The 25,373-nt window shown below is 38.2% G+C and overlaps 1 protein-coding gene across 3 annotated transcripts in view; it reads right to left on the bottom strand.

Moving 5' to 3' along the window:
• The window catches only part of ARFGEF1 (ADP ribosylation factor guanine nucleotide exchange factor 1), a 146,715-nt gene extending 123,074 nt beyond the window's left edge, over positions 1-23,641 (bottom strand). For 2 of the 3 annotated variants that reach the window (XM_064588245.1, XM_064588246.1), the window contains exon 1: positions 22,927-23,641. In XM_064588245.1, coding sequence (XP_064444315.1) covers positions 22,927-23,050 — 124 coding nt within the window. In that variant the 5' untranslated portion in view covers positions 23,051-23,641. The remainder of the gene's footprint in view (positions 1-22,926) is intronic. The other variant, XM_045896442.3, reaches the window with a different exon arrangement.
• Between the last annotated feature and the right edge of the window lie 1,732 nt (positions 23,642-25,373).

Raw genomic sequence — 25,373 nt, 5'->3', positions numbered from 1 at the left:
CTAAGGGAAACAAAAGCAAAAGTAAACTATTGGGACTGCATCAAAATAAAAATTTTCTCCACAGCAAAGGAAACAATCAACAAAATAAAAAAACAACCTACTGAATGGGAGAAGATATTTGCAAATGACATATCCAATAAAGGCTTAGTATCCAAAAAATATAAGGAAATTATACAGCTCAACACACCAAAAAACCAAATAATCCAATTAAAATGGGCAGAAAACATGAACAGACATTTCTCCAAAGAGATACAGATGGTCAACAGATACATGAAAACATGCTCAACATCACAAATCATCAGGGAAATGCAAATCAAAACCACAAATGAGATATCCCCTTACACCTGTCAGAATGGCTACAATCAAAAACACAAGAAACAAGTGTTGACAAGGATGTGAAGGAAAAAGGAGCCCTTGCACTGTTGGTAGGAATGCAAACTGGTGCAGCCACTGTGGAATACAGTACGGAAGTTTCTCAAAAAATTAAAAATAGTATTATCATATAATCCATATCCAGTAACTCTACTACTGGGTATTTACCCAAAGAATACAAAAACACTAATTGGAAAAGACATATGCACCCCTATGTTTATTGCAGCATCATTTACAATAGCCAAATTATGGAAGCAACCCAAGTGTCCATGGATAGATGAGTAGATAAAGATGTATATCGATACAATGGAATATTACTGAGCCATAAAAAAGAATGAAATCTTGTCATTTGCAACAACAAGGATGGATGTAGAGAGTATAAGTGAAACTCAAGGACAAATACCATATGATTTCACTCATAAGTGGAATTTAAAAAATAAAACAAATGAGCAAAAAATGGGACAAACCAGAAAACAGACTCTTAACTACAGAGAACAAATTGATGGTTACCAGAGTGGAGGTGGGTGGGGGATGGGTGAAATAAGTAGAGGGAATTAAGAGTACACTTATCATGATCAGCCCTTAATGTATAGAACTACTGAATCACTATACTGTATACCTGAAACTAATATAACAGTGTATGTTAACTATAATGGGAATTAAAAACAAAGAACAAAAAAACAAGGAGGGTCAGGAACATGTGGAACAGACTCAACCCACTACCCCTGCAGCCTAAAGCAGAACTGGCCAACTAAGCCTAGCCCAGACCCCATGAGCATAAAAATAAACTTAATATTGTAGGAAAAAAATTATGTTTTGGAAGAACAGTTAATGGAATGGAAAAATGTCAATTATATATTAAATGAAAATATCAGGATATAAAATAATATACAAGAGTACTTCCAAAAAACCTATAGCTAATGGGGCGCCTGGGTGGCTCAGTCATTAAGCGTCTGCCTTTGGCTCAGGTCATGATCCCAGGGTCCTGGGATCGAGCCCCGCATCGGGCTCCCAGCTCTGCGGGAAGCCTGCTTCTCCCTCTCCCACTCCCCCTGCTGTGTTCCTGCTCTTGCTGTCTCTCTCTCTCTGTCAAATAAATAAATAAAATCTTTAAAAAAAAAACAAACAAAAAAAACCCTATAGCTAATGCCAAACTTAGTAATGAAAAACTGAATGCTTTCTCCCAAGATTTGGAACAAGGCAAGAATGTCTACTGTCACCATTTCAACTGTGCAGTAATGTCCCAGTCAGAGCAATAGGCAAGAAAAAGAAATAAAAGGCATGCACACCGGAAAGGAAGAAATAAAATTATTCTTATTCACAGATGACATGATTGTGTAAGTAAAAAAATCCCAAGAAATCCAAAGAAAAATTCTTAGAACACATAAATGCAGTTAGCAAAGTTTTAACATACAAAAACCAAATTTCTATATACTAACAATGAATGACTGGAAACCAAAATTTTGAAAACAATACTATTTATAATAGCTCCCGCCAAAATGAAATTCTTAAGTATAAACCTAGCAAAACATGAAAGAAATTAAAGAACTAAAGAATAGGAAACACATACATTCATGGATTGGAAGTCTCAAAATAATAAAGATGTCAATCCTCCCCAAAATGATCTACAGATTTAACTTACTGCCAATCACAATGCCAGCAAAATTTTCAGTAGATAGGTAAGGAGATTCTGAAGTTTACAAGGAAAATCAATGTAACTAGATAAAATAATTCTGATTAAAAAAATAAAGTGGGAAGAAATACAATCTCCAATTTCAAGACTTTAAAGTTACAATAATCAAAATGATGTGATTAGAGAAGGGACAGACACAGAGACCAATAAACAAGTTAGAGTCCAGATACAGAGCCATAGAAACACAGCAAATTGATTTTTGACAAAGATGCAAAGATAATTCAATGAAGAAAGGAAAATCTTTTCTACAAACCATGTTGGAACAATGAGACATTAAAAAAATTAACAAATTAGACTTTTAAAAAAAGATTTTATTTATTTGACACACGGAGACAGAGAGCGAGCGAGCACACAAGCAGGGGGAGTGGCAGGCAGAAGGAGAGGGAAAAGCAGGGAGCCTGATGCAGGGCTCCATCCCAGGACCCTGGGATCATGACCTGAGCCGAAGGCAGTCACGTAACCGACTGAGCCATCCAGGCGTCCCTAATAAATTGGATTTAACAAAAAATAAAGCCTTGTTTTGTGAAAGGCCTGTTTAGAAAATGAAAAGGTAGGCTACAGAAGTTACTTGCAAGTCACATATCTGACAATGGACTTCTGTGTGTGTGTATATATATATGCATTTTTAAATAAATGAAATATATATAAATACACACACATACACACACTCTTAAAACTCAACAGTAAAACAACCAAATCAAAAAATGAGCAAAAGACTTAAGACACTTCACCAAAAGGATATAACATGGCAAATAAGTACATGAAAAGATGTTCAATAACAGCAGCCATTAAGAAAATGAAATGAGAACCATAAGGAGATACTACTACACACCTATTAAAATAGTTTAAAAATAGTTGAAATATAGACACCAACAAGAGCTAGTGAAAATATGGAGCAACTGGAACTCTCCAACAGTGATGATGAAAATGTGAAATGGTACAGCCACTCTGGAAAACAGTTTGGAAGTTTCTTATAAAGTTAAACATATACTTACCATATGACCCAGCAGCCCCACTCCTGGGTACCTACCCTAGAGAAATGAAAACTTATGTTCAAATAAAAATCTATACATGAATATTTACAGCAGCTCTAGTCATACTAACAAAAACTGGAAACAACTCAAAGTCCTTTGTCAATGGTTGACAGATAAACTGTAGTACATGGATATAATGGACTATTACTGAGCAATAAAAAGGAACAGACTTTTAATACATGAGCAACTTGGATGAATCTCAAAGACATGCTGAATGAAAAAAGCCAAACTCAAAGCTTACATACTATATGATCTGATATATGTGACATTCTCAAAAAGACAAAATTATAGTGATATAGAACAGAGCAGTGATTGTCAGGGATTAGAAATGGGGAGAAGTTTGTGACTACAAGGAAGTAACAAGAGTTTTTTGGGGATGCTAGAACTATTTGATATCTTAATCGTGGTAGAGCTTACATAAATCTTCACGTGTTAAAATTCTTGTAACTGTACACACACACAACAAACTCAGTTTTACTTATATTAATGTAAAATACAAAATTAAAGAGCAAAATAAGATGCTCAGGCCCATGCCCAGACTTAGCAAACAGGATTGCCAGTATTGTGATGCAGCTGATTTCATTTTTAAGACACTTCACAGGTGCTCTTGGTCTATAGCCAAGGATGAGAACAGTTGTAATTCCTTGAATCTGATTTCTCCATTCCTTCTGTTACATCTTTAGGTCAGGCTCTTATCTCTCATCAGGCCTACTGATTCCTCATCTCTCTTCTTGAGCCCTACTACATTAGTGCCAGAGTGACCGTTGGCAGGATAAATTTCAAGCTCTTCAGCACAAGACCCTCCAAGATTTGACCCCTTCAACTACTCTCATCTCTCTGCATGCCCCTCCTTGTATTCCACACTCCAATATTAAAAGAACACTCTAAATCCGCGGAAGTGACCTGCTATTTCATACCTCCAGGCTTTTTGCTCAAACTACATTCTCTGCCTGGAATTCTACCCCCACCATGAATTTGCCTGGCAGGTACCTTTTAAGACTGGTTCAGTTACATGTTTTATGTCACTCCCAACTAAAAATCTTTCAGTAGTTTTCTGTTTACACTTACCATCACCTATAATACTGCCCACAGCCTCATCTCCTACCATTCCTGCCTCACACTTAAGACTCTTAACATGCCAAGTTTCTGGGTAACTCTCCCAAACTTCGTGTTTTTTCAGCTACTCATGCCTTAGCTAATGATACTCCTCCTTCCCAAGAATAGTTTTCACTCACCCATTTTTTTCCTAACACATATTCATCCTTCTAGAATAAATAGCTGTCATCTCAAAGAAGTCTCCCCCTGCACTTCCAGGCTAAGAGAATTACACTTATTTCCATAGCCTCTCTGGTTATCATTATCAACACCTATCTTCTTATATTGAAATTACTTCATATGTTCATCTCCCTCAATTTGCTCCTTAACAGCAAAAGCCATCCTTTAGATCTTTATATTACTCAGGCTTAGCATAAAATCTGGAACAAACAGGTCCTTAACAAATGTTTCCTGAAGAAATAAATAAATGAGAGCAGTTTACTGGGTAATTTAATATACATCTCCTTTTCCCAAAAGGACTGAAGTGGCTAACTATATGCTGATAATACCTAAACCTCTATCTACAGCTCAGCTCTCTCTCTCTTCAGCTTTTGTCATTATAAACAACTGTCAACTAAGCATCTTTATTTAAATGTCCCACATGTACCTTGAAATCAATTTAACCAAAACTGAATCCATATTCTTCCTCAACTCCTTCTCTTAAATGTGGTCATTTCCTTGGTAAACGGATCCAATAGCCCAAAATCACATTAAAAACTTCAATCATCCTAAATGCCTTCCTTTTCCTCACTTCTCACACCCAGTTGTGAAGTCCTGCTGATTTACTGAGATCTAAGCTCTCCATATGGGCCCCAAGCTCATGCCCCTGCTTCTTCAAATCTGGACTCCACCAACAGTTATTAATATAATGGTCTTACTAAATGGGCAGAAGACATGAACAGACATTTCTCCAAAGAAGACATACAAATGGCCAAGAGACACAAGAAAAAAGGCTCAACATCACTCAACATTGGGAAAATACAAATCAAAACCACCATGAGGTAACACCTCACACTGGTCAGAATGGCTAAAATTAACAAGTCAGGAAACAACAAATGCTGGAGAGGATATGGAGAAAGGGGAACCTTCTTACGCGGCTGGTGGGAATGCCAACTGGTGCTGCCACTCCAGAAAACAGTATGGAGGTTCCTCAAAAAAGTTAAAATAGAACTACCCTATGAGCCAGCAACTGCACTACCCAAAGGGACACCTGCACCCCAATGTTTATAGCAGCAATGTCTGCAATAGCCAAACTATGGGAAAAGCCTAGATGTCCCTCAACAGATGAACAGATAAAGAAAATGTGGTATATGTGTACAATGGAATATTACTCAGCCATCAAAAAAATGAAATCCTTACCATTTGCAACCGTGAATGGAACTACAGGGTATTATGCTAAATGAAATAAGTCAATCAGAGAAAGACAAATACCATATGATTTCACTTATATGTGGAATTTAAGAAACAAAACAGAGGATCACAGGAGAAGGGAGGGAAAAATAAGATGAAATCAGAAAGGGAAATAAACCATAAGAGACTATTAATCTCAGGAAACAAACTGAGGGTTGGTGGAGAGGAGGTAGGTGGGGGGATGGGGTAACTGGGTGATGGGCAATAAGGAGGACACAGGATGTAATGAGCACTGGGTGTTATATGCAACCAATGAACCCCTAACTCTAGCTCTGAAACTAACAATGTATTATGTGTTAATTAATTGAATTTATTTTTTAAAAGATTTTATTTATTCAATTTAAATAAAATTAAATATATATGTTTTGCGCACACACACACACACACACACACAATGGTCTTACTGCCTACAGCTCTGAACCCTAGCAATTTATTTTTCATAATGCCAATAGTGATCTTTCTGAACTGCAACACCATCACTTCACTCCTTTACTTGGCACTCTACAGTCTATTTAAGAAAAAGTCTAAACTCCTTAGCATGGTATAAAAGATCTTCTTCTGCCCCCTGCTGTCTTCCCCAGACTCCTTTCTCTCCTTATCCACTCTATCAAACTACACCCTACAGTCACACTGAACTTCCTGCATTTCCCAAGGGATAGCCATACTAAGTCATACATCTATGCTCAAGCAACTCATTCTGTCTATACTGTTCTTCCACAGTACAGTCATCTAGTGATCTTGCAAGCCCGAGGTCTAAAGTAGATTCCACTATAAAGCTGTACCTGATACATGGTCTCACAAAACCACTACTTTTGGAAAGAACTGATCAATTCTTCCTTTGGGTTTCCATCAATTGTATATATGTCTACATTAGCAGCATTGATGGGTTTCCATCAATTTTATGTGTCTACAATAGCACATATGTATCACCTATAACATCTGTTTATTACAATCTATTTCAGACAAGAACACTAAAAGCTGCTTGAAGGCAAGGGCCATACATGACCTCTAGCATCCACAGTATCTAATAAAATTATAAGACACACTGAAGGTGTTCAATAAACGTTTATTAATGCAGGTTAATAACCCTGGCTTTTAACCATGTGACAAAATCCACAGTTCACAATGACAAATTTTAATACACAAAACACTAGGTAGTCCCAAACAGCCACACAGGCAAAATCCACTAATTTACCTTTTTAACAGAAAATACCTAATAATTAGCATTTTCCCCCAAACACACAAAACAAGCTATCACCAACAAATATTTTAAATAGTGTATGTTGATCCTACGTGCAGCAAAGTAAAGCTTGTTTTTAATACTTTCTCACTTCACCATTCTGCACCTTTCTATCTATTCTTTCTTACCCACAACCTCATGCTATGTGTAGGTTGCTTGTTTCAGGCCTGTCCCAGTTCTGTAATGTCCCATGTTCCAAAATTAATCCATTCTCTCTCCTTTTTCAGTCAAATCTCTCACTCTCTCAATAGGCAAAACTCAAGTTGTTGATGGTGAAGCCAAGAAAACATTTCCTAGAAATCTAAGGACAGCACCAACAAATGAATAACTAATATGTTTAATATTCCCAAACATTATCTGCAAATAAATGCAATTAAATTATAATTATAAATGCAAATAAATACTGAATTGGTATAATATGAGAAGATTTTTGAGGAGAAATTTACCAATGGGTGAAGAAGAGAAGGAACACAGAAGTTATCAGCTCAAGACTAACCAAGTTGTACTGCATTACAATGGAATGAACACAAATTTTGGCTCACTGCTTTCAGGCGAGCATTTATCAATATAAGAGAATAACAACATCTACAACTAACAGTGTTATTTTGTGACTCAACTGGAGTAGGAAGAAATAAATGACATATTCTATGTATAGTTGATTCTTGAACAACAGGGGTTTAAAATGCCCAGGCCCACTTAATACTGGTTTTATTTTTTGTTGAGAATTGACAGCAAAAGCCACAGAGCATTTATTTACAATTGCCCACCCCAGGCTCCACAGGACTGAATGGAAGACAACTGGCACACAGGTCATGCCCCTTGCCCTCTCAGTACTAAAGGGAGGCCTGCTCAGACAGTGAGCAGCCACCCGCCTCTCCCCCGTGGCCCAGGACCAGGCAGAGCTGTGAGCTGCCCTGAGTGCTGAGCTGGGTCAAGCACCCATGGCTGGCAGGCAAGAGGCCATGCTGAAGCAGAAAAACACACCTAGAGGGCAGGGTGGGCGCTGCTCTGGGAGCCCTTCTCCTCCCAGTGGACTGCAGGCCAGAATAGCTGGAGCCTTTGGGGCCCCTCCCAGGCAGGCCAGCTACCCCATCCCCCAACCTCCCAGTGGGCACACTCATGCATGGCTAGCAGCAACCAATGGCCACAGGCCAGTGACAGACCTCCAGGCCGACGGGCCTGTACTGTGCCTCCAGGCCAGTGTTGCTGCCTGAGGCCAGGCCAGCGTCTGCCCCTGCTGAGCCAAGTCTACCAGCCTCTGGTGCATTGCCAACTCTGTGCCAGACCCACCCCTGTGGCCCCTGGACCTCCTATAGGCAGATTTTTCACCCCCCCAGAAAATGTAAGTACAGTACTTTAATGTATTTTCTCTAATGCATTTCTCAACATTTTCTTTTTTCTAGCTTACTTTATCATAAGAAAACAGTATGATACATTTAACACACAAAATATGTGTTAGTCAACTGTTTATGCTATCAGTAAGGCTTCCAGCCAACAGTAAGCTATTAGTAAAGTTTCCGGAGAGTTTGGACTGTGCAGGGGTGTCAGTGTCCCCATTTCCCACCTTGTTCAAAGGTCAGCTGTAATTGAAAAGAACTTGGTATCCAACTCCAGAAAAGATGCAGACCCAAGAATTTGCAAGACTAAGTCTATACCAGTTAACACTAATATCCAGTTAACACTAATGGACTTTTTTATAAACATCAAGAAACCTCTATTCTTCAATCAATTTTCATACCTTTACTAAATGGGTTGAGAAGGCTACAATGGCTGCATACATGGAGAGGAGATTTTCTAAAGCCTGTAAACTTTTCTTGGCTTAGGGTTTATCTGAGGTGAAAACTAAGGCTTCCTTTGTGTTTTCAAAGATACAGCAACCAAAGGAGTTTTCTAAGACTTTTTAATTCTCATATGATACTTAGATAACCAGAGACATAAATTATAAGTAGTGCCTAGTCAAAAGTCTGTTTGAGACCAGTTATTCTCCCTCCATTCTGAGCAATCAAAATGAGAAAGAGCATGACGGTATTACCTGAAAAAATTTCTTTCTTATTGTCAGAAGCCTATAAGTGATGAAGCCTAGGGTACAATCCAGTTTTAATTGATAACTAGGTATCTCTAAGCAATACCAAAGACACATTTAAACTGTCCCTGTGTTTACTACCAGGCTGACATGGTGGTAAATAAATGTGATTATCATTCATTAGTTAGCTTTGATATCCTCCACCTTCTTTCTTGGTTTTATTTTTTACTTCAATATGAAGGCCACTACTTATCTTTGTGGGGTTTTTTTTTTTTCTTTCTCCTCCCTTTCTCTACATTTAAATACCACAGGCTTGGAGAGGAAAACAGTATTTTTGCATTATATAAAAGTTCCTTAGAGGCATATAGACTCTTCAGTGACATATACTTCTCTAACAACTTATAGATACATCATAGTTCTACTGCAAAACAGGACAATGAAACACGTCTCTCAATATATTTGTCAAAATTTCCTTATATTTGCAACACTTTTTCTACGTATACCTATATATACTTGTTCAAAGTAAATACTATTATATAATTATATAACAGATTATATAGTTTTTATATATTTCCACTCATTTATCTTTCTATATCAATGAATATATTTCCAGCATGTCACTATTCAGTGCTTTGTAGTATTCCAAATACCATTATTTATTTAACCCATCCCATATTGTTGACAACTTATTTTCAACTTTTAGTAATCAAAGAGCACAATGATGGATAAATTTGTATAGGTATCTTCACAACGTATCTGATTATTTTCTTTTTTTAAAAAAGATTTTATTTATTTGAGAAAGAGAGAGAGAGCACAAGCAGGGGAAGAGGCAGAGGGAGAGGGAGAAGCAGACTCCCCAATGAGCTGGGAGCCTGACATGGGGCTTGATCCCAGTACCTGGTGATCATGACCTGAGCCGAAGGCAGACGCTTAACCATCTGAGCCACCCAGGTGCTCCTATTTTCTAACAATTTTCAGATGTTATTTGAAGGGAAGAAAAATATTTGAAGTAAAAGGGATGAGAGAAAGGAGTGGATAGATGAAGGAGACGGAAAGGAGAGGAAAGAAAGGGAACAAGGAAAAACAAGTCAGAAGCAGGATAAGGCACAGACCTAAAAAAAAAAAATTTGAAACAGTATATTTGACTTTATTAGAGTTGCTGTTTTATCATTTTCAGCAAATTAGTATTACTTAGGTTTACCTAGGGTAAAACTCTTCCTTGCAATCTTACAATTCCTTCTTTGGAAGCTTATTTTCTCTGCCTATCTAGGGTTATGGGATAAATTTATGGAATTTATTTTTTATCCTTAATTTTAAAGAATATCTGTAGATTGAAACTTGTAAGAATCTCTTTAAGTTTTTTTCTTCCTAGAATATGGTAGTTTGCACGCACAGGTGTTTTTTGGGGGCAGCCATTTCAATATGTCTCCGATTATTACTTTGTTCACAATTTCAAATTAATCTTTTTTTCATTTAGGAAAAAAGAATTATCCCTATGTTAGACAGCTTTGTTAGATACCTAGGATATCTCTCATCCTTTTAGCTTCTTCTCATTCCTTCCAGATCTAGACACAGATTGCCATTAATCTGGCTTTTCCACAATGTAGTGAATTTTCTTCCATTTCCACAATTTAGTTGTCATTTGGGAGGTCACATCAAGGGATATTAACCAGGTGCCTGGTTCGCTTTCTGATGATTTTTAAATTGCCTCAATTTCTCTAAAATATGTTTTTATGAATCCAAAATGGATTAATATATCAATGCTCTTAAGATTCTGAGGTTTGAAAAGGAAGAGGAAGAGAGATAAGGAAGATCAGGTAGGAAATGAACGTAAAAGGAGTAGTTCCAAAAAAAGGAACTGAAATATTGTGATAATTTTTTAAGTGAAAATCTCAGGATAAAAGTTTAAAAAATAAACATGGAAAACTGAGGAAAAGCAAACATTCTTGACATTTAATTTCCAAACTTAAAGATATCTTTATTTTCTTACACATCTCCTGGAAAGCCAAATTATTAACCATGACTATCCTAGACAAATAATTGGGGACATTAATGAATCAACAAAAACTTTACACTAAGAAATTTTAGTCAAGCAAACTAATGACAGATCTTAATTACACAGAATAGCATTAGGCATGCATGAGTGGCAATCAAAGTTTCTTATTTGCTAGCCAAAGATCACATAACTTCAATAAATGTTAAAGATAGAAAGCTTCAATGAGCATTTTCAAAAGCATTTTATCACATCCTGTTCCATCAGTCATTCTCAATTTAAATTAGCATAGTGCCTAACATGGTATCTGATTGATGAGCCCTCAATGCCACTTATTTGTTTGTATTTTTTGTAAGTCATATTCAATGAGACCAAATTGGTAGAAACCATTTAGGAGGGGGTGTTAAAAAAATTCAAGGGATATTCAATTTAAGAATTAAAACTGCTCAGTAAATAATCATAAATATGACTTTAATTTAGTAATAAAACAGAAAAAGACTAACTTTTCCTAAAGACATTTTTCATTCAAACAAAGAAAAACCAACCAACCAAAAATAATTACAATGATGATAATTTTAATGCCTAACTTTCTTATAGGGAAATCAGATTTTGGCATATTAATCAGTTAAGTGTGCTTTTTGAAATGTAAAAGAAAATTATAAACTGAAAAAATATTTGTTCTAACTATTTCAAAAGGAATATAACTCAATGAATATATGATCACATAAGAAGTTTAAGATACCATACTTTGCCATATTCATCGACTTTTTAAGGGAAGTATGTGCTACGTATTAACCAAAAAAGATACCTTTCCTCTTAATTTGCCATTCAAGAGTCTTCTCCAATAGCCACAGAAATGGGGGTTGGGGTGAGAACAAAGAGAATAAAGTAACTTTCACTCTGTATATACAAACACAGAGATTCATCATTGCATTTATAACAACAAATACATTCTGATTAAGTTTAATTTCTGTCCATGTATCTTGTAGCAAAAAACAGTTACATTTTTATAGTATTCACTATAAAACATCTGTTCTCTATTCATAATAAAATCCCTATTCTGGACACTGATACATTATTTTAAAGCTTAATTATTAAGCCTCAATTGTTAATTTAATTATTAACTGGTATCAAACATACACTTTTTTTTTTTTTACACTTTACTTTTATTCACCATTAGAAGATGCATGTGGTTCCATTTTCATTTCTAAATACAGAACAATCACATTAGAAATTAAACATAAGCTTTGGCTTGTCAATGCATTAAACACATTCTCAATTACTATGTAAGAATTAAAATTTAGGGAATAAAGCATGAGAACCCAACAAAATAGGTAAAATAATCAACTTCTTTCCAACTATAACACTTTTTATCTTATATATAAAAATATAAGGTAAGAAAGGCTAAGCATTATATTAATAAGACGCTAAAAGTAAGCATTAAAGAACAGAAAATAAAATACTAAAATTTGGGGGGGAAGCAACATTATAAAAAAATAAATAAGAAACGAGGACTAATCAATCTTATCAGATACCATGTTAGGTACAATGCTAACAAAAATTGAGAATCATCAATAATGTAAAAAGTAATAAAACGCTTTTTAACTTAACGGTTTTTAACGCCTGACTATCAATTCAAAGGGAGAAAATGAATCTATTAAATATCTCCTATTATACCCTAATAAATTCAAGAAAATAAGCACCAAAAAAGTCAAAATCTATAGAAAACAAAAGCATACACATTCTGATTATAAAGGGGAGTTTTAGGTCTTTGTTTTTTACTTTTAGAACAGAAAAAAAAAATTGCAAAGGAAAGATGAAAAGGAATGGTTACATAAAAATAGGTCAAAACCAATAAATCTAAAGAGAATGAATACTCTGTCTTCCTCAGCAGATGGCTGTATACTTGCACCTAGCACACGTAGAGGACATTTATGACAATTCTACCTAAGGAACAAGAGCCATAAATGACCACACTCTAACCCAGTGAACTCAATCTTAGTGTTTACTGTAAATAATTCTGCATACATAACATTCAATGAATTTTGCAGGGATTAATAAAAATATATATATAAGAAAAGTCTGGGGATGCCTGGGTGGCTCAGTTGTTAAGCATCTGCGTTCGGCTCGGGTCATGATCCCAGGGTCCTGGGATCGAGCCCCACATCGGGCTCCCTGCTCTGTGGGAAGCCTGCTTCTCCCTCTTCTACTCCCCCTGCTTGTGTTCCCCCTCTCGCTGTGTCTCTCTCTGTCAAATAAATAAATAAAATCTTAAAAAATAAAAAAGAAAGAAAGAAAAGTCTGTGTAGCAGAATTTAAGTGTAAACGTCCCTAAACTCAAAAAACACTTTACAACAGGACACAGGGGTGCCTGGGTGGCTCAGTGGGTTAAGTGTCTGCCTTCAGCTCAGGTTATGATCTCGGGGTCCTGGGATCGAGCCCAGAGTCCGGCTCCCTATTCAGCAGGGAGCCTGCTTCTCCCTCTCCTCCCCAGTCTTGCTATCTCTCTCTCTCAAATAAATAAACAAAACCTTAAAAACAACCACACACACACACACAAAAACGAGGACACATTATTAAAATGCTTGGTAGGAAGACAAAATACATACATAGAAAATGCCCATGAAATGATGATGAGAGGCTATACAATTGAAAATGATGACAATTACACAGTAATTATATTCATTTATTTAAGTTTGATTTACTTTAGAGAGAGATCAAGTGCACGCTGGGTGGGGGTGGGAGAGAGGGAGAAAGAGAATTTCAAGCAGACTCCTGTTGAGCACAGAGCCCCACACAGGGCTGGATCTCACAACCCTGAGATCATGACCTGAGCTGAAATCAAGAGTTGGACACTTAACCAACTGAGCCACCCAGGCACCCCACAATAATTATATACTTATGAAAGCCACTGAGTTTATGGAGACTCATTTGACTGTTTCAACACATATATGTTGAATGGGAGCACATATATCTATAAATAGAAGCTCAAATCAAACTGGATCTGAAAAGTTAGGATAAAGAGAACTTGTATTAGTTTTCTAGGGCTGCGTTAACAAATTACCACAAACTTGGTGACTTAAAACAACAGATATTTGTTCTCAGTTCTGGAGCCCAGATATCTGACTTATACTATCTTTGAAGGCTCCAGGAAGAATCTTTCTTGCTTCTAGCTTCTGGTGACTACAGGCATTCCTTGGCTTATTTATGGCAGCATAACTCCATAAACATAAACAAGCAATTATTTTGAGGTAACAAGGCTTACTTCCTATAACATTTTAATAAGATTTTGTTTTTATTTCAATTCTTAAAATGATTTGAAAATGCTGTAAAATATTAAGATAAAAAATAAGAATATTTTTAAAAAACGAGGCACTAAGATACCATAACAGATTGCCAGAATCCTTGGAAATGTCACAGGACAGTTTAATTTTCCAAATGGCTTAAATTTTTAAAATTTTGTTTAAAATCTTACATACACAGAAATACACATGAATCTGGCCGACTTAAGCAAAACACAAAATGTTTTTTTTGTATGACAGACTCAGAAATACCATTATTAAAATATAGTAGTACATAAATACCTTTAAATACCTTTGAGAGTCACTGAAACGTAGAGAGCAGTATTTTTCTGTACTGCAGTTAGATAGTTGTTTCTTTATGTATTTTGCCCTTTCTCTTTCTTAACAGTAACTCTCTTTCCATGGAGGCCCTTCTTTCCCTTTCTGTAATTTGTTAATTGTAAACAAAGATTTGTGGGTAAGGGTGCAGATCAGGTCTGCCACATTAGGCCAAAAAGACTCACTCATATTCTAATTCTACCAAACACAAGCTCTAAACCTCAGTTTCTTCAATTGCAAACTGCAGATAATAATAGCACCTAAACATATAGGGTGGTCTGGAGGACAAACTGAGATAAAGACAATAAAGTAATTGGCACAGAACTTGGCATACAGTAAACGATAAATGTAAGCTATTTCTTTTTCCTTCTTCCTATTGCCTTAGAAATTAACAAGCTCAATTTCTGAAGACTACATCTGTGTGTGTGTGGTGTGTTGTCAGAATAAAGTCTGGAAAAAATACCTCAAAAAGTTAATATTGTGTTTCAAAGAAATAACACTTCATATCAACTTAGATGGCTAAAATAAAAAAGACAGTAATAATCTTTGGCTGGCAAGGACGTATGAGAAACCCTCCTACGTTGCTGATGGGGAAATAAAAGGGTGCAGCCACTCTGGAGAACAACTTAGTTTCTTAAAAAGTTAAACACAGATTTATCATATGACACAACAATTCTACTCCTAGGTACTAACTATACAAAAGAAAAATTTAGGTCCACATAAAGACTTACACACAAATATTCACAGCAGCATTATTCATTCAACCCAAATGTCCACCAACTAGTGAATAAACAAAATGTGGTGCATCCACACTCTGGAATACTATGCATTAATAAAAAGAAATAAAATATTAATATGTGCTACAACATGAATGAACCTCAAACATATTATGCTGAAAGAAGCCAGACACAAAAGACCATATCTATATGATGATACTTACAAGAAATATACAGAAAAGGCTAATCTAGACACAGAAAGCAGATTAGTGGATACCTAGAGCTGTGGGTGATACCAGGGATTAACTGTAAATAGGCACTAGGGATCTTACTGGGGTAATGGAAGTGTTCTGAAACTGGATTATGGTTATGGCTGCACAACTCAATGAATTTAGTAAAAATCATTACATTTAAAATGGGCAGAATTTGGGGGCACCTGACTGGCTTAGTCGGAAGAGCATGTAACTCTTGATCTTGGTTTGGGCCCCATGTTCAGTGTAGATAGATTAAATAATTTTTTTTTAATGGGCAGATTTTATACTATGTAAATTATACCTCAACAAAGTTGTTTTTTATAAAGTTAGCAATGGCTATCTTCACCTAACAGTATCATGGGTGATTTTTTCCCCAGTTTTACTTCCGAAAATGGTTTGAAGAAAGGTTTATTTAAAACAAACAAAAAGGGGCTCCTGGGTGGCTCCGTTGTTAAGCGTCTGCCTTCAGCTCAGGTCATGATCCCAGGGTCCTGGGATCGAGCCCTGCATCAGGCTCCCTGCTCAGTGGGAAGCCTGCTTCTCCTTCTCCCACTCCCCCTGCTTGTGTTCCTGCTCTCGCTCTCTGTCAAATAAATAAAATCTTTAGAAATAAATAAATAAAACAAACAAAAAGAGTAAACTGCCAAATGTATTGGACTTATGTATAATTAAAAGTAAACAGAGTAAAAAAAAAAAAATTAAAAAAAAAAACAAAAGTAAACAGAGTAAAGACACTGGGATTCTCCTCTGAAAAAAGTACTTGGCCTTCATGATACCTACTTTCTCTGCTTATATTTTTATTGATTATTTCATTCCTTAGCAAGGTTCTAGATAGAGTTATTAAACAGCTGATTAAGTGATTCAAAGTTGAGAGAAAAATATTAAATGCCCCATGTGAATTTTTCTAAAGATACTGCCAGAGGTAATAATACTGTGATATGAAATATTTTATAGGTTGTTTTTCACAATCTTTCCTGGATGATAAGATAACACAGGCTATACAGACCTATGTAGTTATCAAGTCTAAATTTAAGCAAAACAAAACTACTAAAAGAACACAAACTTTTTAAATACTTGGTCTCAGCACCCTTTTTTAAAGAACTTTTTCAAGCGACTCACACACACTAAAGCCTCAGAATAACTACTTTCTAGATTTATGGAACATAAATCAGCCAAAGACTGCATCTGACTGTTTCAACACATACATGGTATACTCTATAAATGGAAGCTCAAATCAAACTGGGTCTGAAAAGTTAGGATAAAGAGAACTTTATTAGTTTTCTAGGGCTGCATTAACAAATTACCACCAGCTTGGTGACTTAAAACAACAGAAATTTGTTCTCACAGTTCTGGAGCCCAGATATCTGACCTATACTATCTCTGAAGGCTCCAGGAAAGAATCCTTCTTGCCTCTTCCTAGCTTCTGGTGACTACAGGTGTTCCTTGGCTTATTTATGGCAGCATAACTCCAATTTCTACTACCATTTTCACATGGCCTTCTTTCTTCATGTGTCTACCTGTCCCTTCCTCCACTTACAAGGACACTAGTCACTGGATTTAGGACCCACCCTAAATCCAAGATGATTTTATCTGGAGATCCTTAACTAATTAAATCTGCAAAGATCCTATCCCAAAAAGGGACTAAGCCAGTTGTTTATTAACTACGTGACAGTTCGTTCTCTTAGGGAAAAAACCTCATTTTTGATTGAAAACATTGAAAAAACCTAACAACTCAAATTTAAAACTGTTTTGTACATTCTCAGTTGGAAATATCCTATCAGTTTAATTGTGTCCTTTCTCAGTAGAAAGTATCCTATTATATAATCGGGAAATTCTATCATTAAAAAATTATAAAATACATATAAAGGGTTGGATGAAAATGTTTTACTTAACAACTTATTTCCCAAAGGTTATTTCTCTCCTGGTGTTCCTCATCATGGTGAATGCCTTCTCTAACAACCCTATAGCTCTGGCTACTAGACTGCTGTCATATACAAGCAACCCATCAGCAAATCCTATGGACTCCTTTAAAATATATTCCAAATGCAACCAATTCTCACTCCCCCCACCCCCACGAGCATAGTCTAAATCACTACCAGTGAGCCCTTTAACATGTAAATCTGCTATATCACTCTCTTACACAAAACTCTCCAGTGGCTTCCATCACAGATACAATAAAATCCAAAGTCGCTCTCCTCTCCCATTCCTCTCCCTCAACCACATAAACCTTTCAACCTGGAAAGCACCAACCATACACCTGTCTTACTGTTACCTCTATTTGTTTCATCCAGGTGTCTAAAAGGCTGAATCTCTCTCTTCTGTCACTTCTCTGCTGAAATGTCACCTCATAGAAAGGCCTTTCCTAACAACCCTATCTAAAATTGCACTCCTGGGTCATTCTCCCTTTATCCTTCTGAACTACTGATTCTGAAAATAACAATCTGACAATCCATGTTAGTTTTTTACTGTTAGCCTCAATGAACTAGAAAGTAAGTTCCATGAAAGCATGTTTGGTTCAGTGCGGAATGCTCAGCACTGGAATAATATCTGGCACACGCTAGCTCAACTAATAACTAAATGAAGAACATACCTAACTTTGAATGACAATAATTTTTTCATGTATTTTCCCTTTTCAAATATCCCCTCCTCAACTTTGTAAGGAATATTATGACAAATATTTCCCCAAATTATTTCCCATTCACAATACATTTTTATTCTGCTTTGAAAAAACAATTACTAACAGACGTTTCTCTGCAAGTTAAGTATTATCAGGAGAGACAACCAGTTGCTTGCCATTAGATGAGATGGGAAACAAAGAGCTAGTAAGCAAACAGTCCTGTTTTCTGATACCATTCTTCCTGACTGCTCCTTGTTTCTGACTTTCTTCTTCCTTCATTGTCAACAGAATTGCTTTCCCAAAACACAATGACAAATCTGAAGAATGGTCTCATCTATACATAGAGCTATTATATCTACTGTATTATAGCTCTACCTTATCAGTAATTAGGGCCTTTCTTTCCCTTGAATAGTGTCCTAAAGTAAATTCCAAGGAACAATGTTTCACAGAGGTGTTAAGAGACACTGAAAAGGGTCAAATAAATTAAGAAAAACTTCAATAAGCAAAATAGAGCAGATATCTTTCTTAGAAGACTTTTCAGAATCTCAACTATGTTAATGTGCAGTGTAAATCTTCACAATGAAAAGAATATACACTGAAACCCAAACTTATTTTTTCAACTCAAACTTAACAGAATCTTTCATCAATCATTTCATTTCATTACTCTTTTTTCCTAGCTATCTCAAAAATTCTGGCAGCCTGACTTACTGAAAACACCTTTTACCTTAGATATCGAGGAAGGTTTAAAAGGAGATTTGCTAATGGATTTAAATTATAATTAAAATGTTCACTGCAGGATATTATTTGGGAATAAATCACTTTTTTTCATAAAAGGTGAAGAGTAGCAAAAATTGATATTACCAAAAGTAGCATAAAATTGAGGTCAATAGCACTCAAGTTAATTCCCCTCCACCCACATAACCCTTTTTATAACACTAACCAAAATAAGGGTGGGACTGGAGGTACAGAAAGAAGTTCTGTAATTGTTTAGACTATTATATTTACATTTCTGGGATAACTATAATTACGGGTTTAACAGACTCAAATAAAAAAACTAAATCAAGTAGGATCACTTTAGGATATGATAAACAACATAATTCATATGCTGTCTGATGCAAAAATTATTTCCCTCACAAGTCCTCTTTTTCTCTATCATTCTCCCATGTCTCAAGGGATTCCACCCTTATGAATGCCCCTGCATGCCTCCTTTGCCTCTAAAACCTTCTTGTGGTCACCCTTTTCACTCCAATTCCCTATCAGTGCCAGCTTCCAACCTTGAACTAGTTCATCCTAACATCTACAGAATATCTTTGTCAATATCTGATGTTTAAACAGAACTTGAACTAGTCACAGCCCTAACAGCAAAGAAACTCCTGAAACTTAGAGGCCTGACTAGAATATGGCCCAAATGCACTCTCCCCCATGAGACAAACAATGCTACCTTCAAGTCCGATCCTGCAACAATCCTAAATTCTTTGAAACTAAAAATAGCTCAGCTGTTGTCTCATCTGCCAGCAGATGGCCAGACTATTTTTAATTCAGGATTCTAGAGAGCAGGAATGGATCAAGCTAAGCTAGGGCAGCCTAGAAGCCCTCTGCTGAGTTGTCTTAGCTGCAGAGAGCTGTAGTGGGGCAGGTACCAAGAGAGGGCAACCTGGAGCTGTTCTTGGGCCTCTGCGCCTCACAGGGATTAACAATGTAGATGTGAAGGTTTTTTGTTTTTTTCCTAACCATTCTTTACTTCAAAATAAAGTCTGAAATGTAAGATAATTTGATAATCATTTTAAATAATCTGCATACCCTTTAAAGTTTTCATTATTTTTCTTTTTGTGAATGCAATAAAATGAAATTTCCTGTGTGTAGTATCTTTGCAGATGAATTTTGTTTTTAATAAAGTGAAATCTCCACTAATCTTGATAAGGTGTGCTAAAAGTTTTACTTTAACCAAAAAAATACCATTTTCTTAAGAATATATGATGAACATAATTTAATCAGTATTATTTACAGAAAAACTATAACTGGCCATTGTTAAAAGGTAACGGAATTTTGAATACCAGTGCTCTGAAATCTCCTCACATGCCAATAAAATGATTTTAAAACACAAAAGGATTAAAAGTCTGACATACTATATACTTTCCTGTTTATTGTCTGTCTCCCTTCAGCTCCTCGGTAGGTGCTCAATAAATATTTGGGGGTGAGGAGGAGGAAGAATGCAGGCAGGTGTATTTAGAAGAGTTATTTAGGAAATACATTTAGAAGGATTATAGCACTCATTTCTATGCTTCTACCATCCAACTCCTACCCACTCACAACCTCATCTAGATCAGGGATGACCAAACCAGTCCATTCCCCTTTACCTTCCCATTCCTACTTGATGGCCACAGATTATCAAGAGACCAAAGTGGGTCTGCAGTCTCAATAACGAGGAGCAAAGAGATTTATTACAATAGTTTCCAGGGACAATACATATTTGAAGACACCATCTTACTGTAAAACATTACACTTTCTGTAAAAATGAAAGGGGTTATCCCTACCAATTTATGTTTGTGATAATGTAGATGGATGAGTAGAAGGAAAGAAACAAAGTTCATCCATCAGGGATCCACTACCTTGAGAATGCTCAATGAGATTTTGCAGGAGACTAATTGTAACTTTTATAAAATGTGAGAAAAAGCCTTATACATCTTTAAAAAACTATTGCGTTGCCTAGCCCCTGCCTGGGTAGTCACATTCCTCATAATTAGTTTCTGCTAGCTATATGGAAGAGGAAGGCAAAAAAGTAAAACCAGCAAAATCTGCAATAGACAATTCCTAGTACACCTAACACACACTAACAAGTAGCTCCTACATCTAGATATGGCAAGGACCAAACCATAAGCCCTCTAAAGATGCCACTAAAGAAGGGCAGGAATACTCAGTGCACAAGTTAACCAAACTGTGTTCGTGCTCATGGCACATTAGAGGGGATGTAACCTTACGATAATTAAAACTGGGATTTAAACCCAAGATCCCAGATTCTCCTTCCACAGAACTCTCCACTAAAACACACTCAACTTATATTGGCATTCTGGAGAGAGAAAAAAAAAATGTATACAAAATACACTCCATTTCGTCAGTCTAATACTTATTATTTAGTATACTAAAAATATAATTAACATGGAAAATCTGGTTTCAACTAAAATTTTAGTTTGAATCTCGTAAGTTCTTTAACCTGCAAGCACATAATCCTTTTAAAAACTCAAAATCATTTCTTCCCTCATCCCACCCCAATTTAATAATTACTCCTTTCAGGACCTAGATAAATTCAATTTTTATCACTATACAAGGTCTTCTCATCCACCTAGAACAGTCTTTCATTAGCTACAAGGATAGAAAAGATGAACTTCTGATTCACGAAGGGTCAAAAACTAAATTTAAACCCACTATACCACAGATTCAAAAAATATTTTAATGAAATTTCTTCAGTAATGTTTTTCATAACATCGCCTTAAAATACCTAAAAAAGAAAGAAAAACAGTATAGCTTTTTGTAGCAAGTATAAAAAAATTACTCTATTTTAGGGGCGCCTGGGTGGCTCAGTCCTTAAGCGCCTGCCTTCAGCTGGGGTCATGATCCCAGGGTCCTGGGATCGAGCCCCACATTGGGCTCCCCGCTTGGAGGGAAGCCTGCTTCTCCCTCTCCCACTCCTCCTGCTTGTGTTCCCTTTCTCGCTGTGTCTCTCTCTCTCTGTCAAATAAATAAAATCTTAAAAAAAAAAAGTACTTTGTTTTAATAATTAAAAGGTCTTTCCTGTCTTCACCCTTTAACACACATTTAAGTTATTCTGGATTTTTCCCCCTTCAAGAACACTTTTTTCCAAAGCCCATTTAACAAGCTTGATTTTCTTGTCAATTTGATATAGTCTATTTCCACTGCTATAAAATAAAAACAGAAGCATTAGGAATTCATCTTTGTGTTAAATGTCCTGGTCTTTCCTTAAACGATTTCATCTTTGTTGGATGCAATAGATCTATGAGTGTTCCCCCTTTAACAATTCCTCATCTGCTTGTCCTCACTACAGGTATTGTTTGGATTTACCATGCACTAGATCTCCTCCGTCTGAACTATAAATCAGAATTCAAGCTTGAGAGCAGCTGTCACTGTCCAGACATGTGGCTGGTGGGTGCCATTGTCTTTTCCATCTTCCCCATTTCAAACCCTCCCTTCCTTGTCACTAAAGCCGGCATATTTAAAGGTCCTTCCCTTCCTGGCTTTTATATCGCCACCCCCACCCCTTAACCTCTGGTCTTGTTCTTCCAGGTCAGCCCAGTCACAGAACAACATCACTCTGTTTTTCCTGTGGCGGAGGCGGAGAGATGTCAGAATGGGCTACACCTCTTGCAGACCCCTTGTCAAGACTGTCAACAAGGGAACAACTTTGGCCTATCTTCCCAAAGTACCACGCCAAACGACAAAGTTATCAAAATTACGATACGGAGCCCTTCCCACGGCCAATCTTGACAAATCAGCTCTACCTCAATTTCCAAGCTAATAAACAACAGTTCATCTTCTGCTCATCACAAAGGGTGCTAGCCTGTCCGCACGGCACGGTCCACCAACAAAATCTCATACTCTCAAGTCGATTCCAAGCCCTGCCGCGTTCCCCGAGCCTAGCTTACTGCCCTTCCTCCTCCACCCTGCCTCTGCCCACATCCAGCCGAGTTACAGTCAACTCCAGCCGGGGAGCAAAGAGCTTCGCGAGGGCTCCCTGAGGTCAGCGGCGCCGGCCTAGGGCAGCCCCAGGCGACCCCACCTCCCGCGGCGCCTGCCGCGCCGCCCGGCCCCCCCCCCCCCCCACGCCGGGCCTCCTCCCCGCTCACCTAACGCCACCTCGCACGCTTTGCGCAGCTGGGAGTGATGCGCCTTCTTCACTTCCTTGTCGGCCAAAATCTTCTCCAGGGCCCGGGTCAGGAACATGTTCTTCGTCTTCTTCCCCTCATACATGGACGCAGAGAAGGAGGCGGCGGCTCGTCCGACCCGCGGCTCCCGGCGGCTGGAGGGGAGGAGGAGGAGGTGGAGGAAGAGAAGAGAGAAAGGAGAGGGGGTGGAAGTGGGGGAGAGGAGGCGTGGAGGGCAGCGACCGGATCACGAAGGGACGGGCAGGTGGCAGCAGCCGCGGTGAGGGCGAGGGGCGAGGAGGTCTTCACCAGCCCTTGAGAGGCCGCCCCTTGAGGGCCGCGCCCGTCGGACCGCCGCTTCTCCCGGCCTGGGGTCGCTTCCCGGCCACCCCCCTCACTCGCCCCTCCGGCCCAGGGGCGGCGAGGGAGCCCAGCCCGGGCGGCCGTCTGCCGGGAGCCGAGGGACAAGGCGGCGGCGGCGGCTCAGAAGCCCGGAGAGAGCACGGCTGCCCTGACTACTGTGGGAATTAGCACCCGCCGCGGCCGCGGACTCGCCTCCATCACCGCCGACCTGCCCCGGCCGCCATGTTGGGAGGAAACGACGCGTCACGCAGCGGCCGAACGGCTGCAGAGGAGGAAGCGGCGGCGGCGGCGGCGGCGGCGCTCCCTGCCCAGAGCTGCCGCGGCGCGGGGAGGCTGGGGGCGGAGGGCGGCGCGGGAGGAGAGGCCCGATCCGCAGCGCTACGGTGGCCCGGCGGGGCCTTACCGCCTCCTGCGTTCGCCTGCAGGGCGGCGTGGGGCGTGGCGGGCGTCCTGCGGCGCCGGGCACCTCGGGGCGGCTTCGCTGCGGGGCGGAGGACCCCCGGTATCCTTACTCCCACCCGGTGAAAAGGACTTCAGGCTACGCTGCCGCCACTTCTCCGACTTCCTGACGATCCCGTTAGTGGAAGTGCAGTCCCTTCCGCTCCAGGGGTCGCGGATACAGCCGCATCGCCCATTCTCAGCCGCACGGTGTTTCCACCTGCCGCGCTCGACTCTTAAATTTCCTTAGTAGATGTGCGAAACTGCTGTCCAGGGCCGTGCCCTCGGACTACCTCAAGGAGGAGTCTCTCTTAGGAAAAGTTAACTAAAACCAATTTGACACGGATTCAGGCATGTTTCACTTTTTTTTTTTTTAATCTCTGTAGGATTAATCGGTAAACTAGATTTCAGATCCCTTCTGAATTGAGTCTAAAGTTAAGCCAACAGGTAAAGGTGTCTGATTGATGAGGTCCCTTAGAGCTCCGTGTTTCTGTGCTTTTAAAACTAAGATGCAGTCAGGACGTGAAAAGCAGTTTAAGAATAGAAAAGCTTTAAATGCAGATTGCCACAAACATGTGACCATGTGTCTGCTCTGGTATCAAAGAATAATTAAAACTTATACCGTGTTTAATTCAGAGCATACAATTATAAAGAATACCATAAAATATAAGCAAAGAATTTATATAGTGATTTAGGTGCATGTCAACAAGTTCAAAGCTACTGGTTCCCAGGTGTGTCTCACTTGTGATCCATTCTATTGCCTTGACTAGGGACTTGTCCTAATGCAATCATCCAAACCCACGAATGGAGAGGCTGTGAAGTGGCAAGATTTGGGACAGGCTAAAAACCATGAGAAATAAAAATGGAAACCTCAAAGGTGACCCTGAATTAAATAAACACATAGATGAGTTTTTAAAACTGTGGTGTTTAAAAAAAATAAAAATAATAGAAACTGTGTTGTTCTGAGAAACAGATACATAAATTAATTTCATTTTAAAGACTATTTCTAGATTCCTGGGGATTGGAGATTAAATATACTAGATCAGACATAATTTTGACTCCTATGTACACTCAAAGATAAAATTTTTTAGAATAAGCTTCATTTCTAATTTATCTTCATTTCTTCATTATGCCAGGGTTGTGCCAGGTACTGTTGAAGGTGCTCATCACCAAATCTATATACTCTTTTAACTCAGTACAGAGATAGATTATGTTCCCCAGCCTCCCTTGCAATTAGGTGTAGCCATCTAGATTTAGCTCATTAAAGAAATAATAATAATTCCACAATCTTCCATGTTGTTACCTTTCTGTGGCCACATGCTGAAGATGGCAGAGCACATATTAGAAGGAGCCTGAGTCCCTGAATTACCACTTGGAGGAGAGCCATCCATCCATCAGGAATATTTGTTTCGGACTTCACATGAGCAAAGTAAATTCTTCAGTTATGTTTAGCAGCTAACTCTGTCCTAAACAAAACATTTGGCATTCATACAGACAGCTCTCTGAGCTTAAAGATCCCAGAGTGTCCTGCATATCACATATCACAATCTGTAATCATCTTGTCTACTTGTTTATTGATTGGTTATGTTTCCCTCATAAGAGCAATGACTTCATCTATCTATTCACTT

This window comes from Mirounga angustirostris, unplaced genomic scaffold (genome assembly GCF_029215605.1).
Source record: "Mirounga angustirostris isolate CCGP_5_RB_7025 unplaced genomic scaffold, mMirAng1.0.hap1 SCAF_4, whole genome shotgun sequence".
In the NCBI taxonomy this organism is placed as follows: domain Eukaryota; kingdom Metazoa; phylum Chordata; class Mammalia; order Carnivora; family Phocidae; genus Mirounga; species Mirounga angustirostris.
The sequence above is the reverse complement of the archived record's forward strand: the minus strand, read 5'-3'. Positions and strand labels throughout refer to the sequence as shown.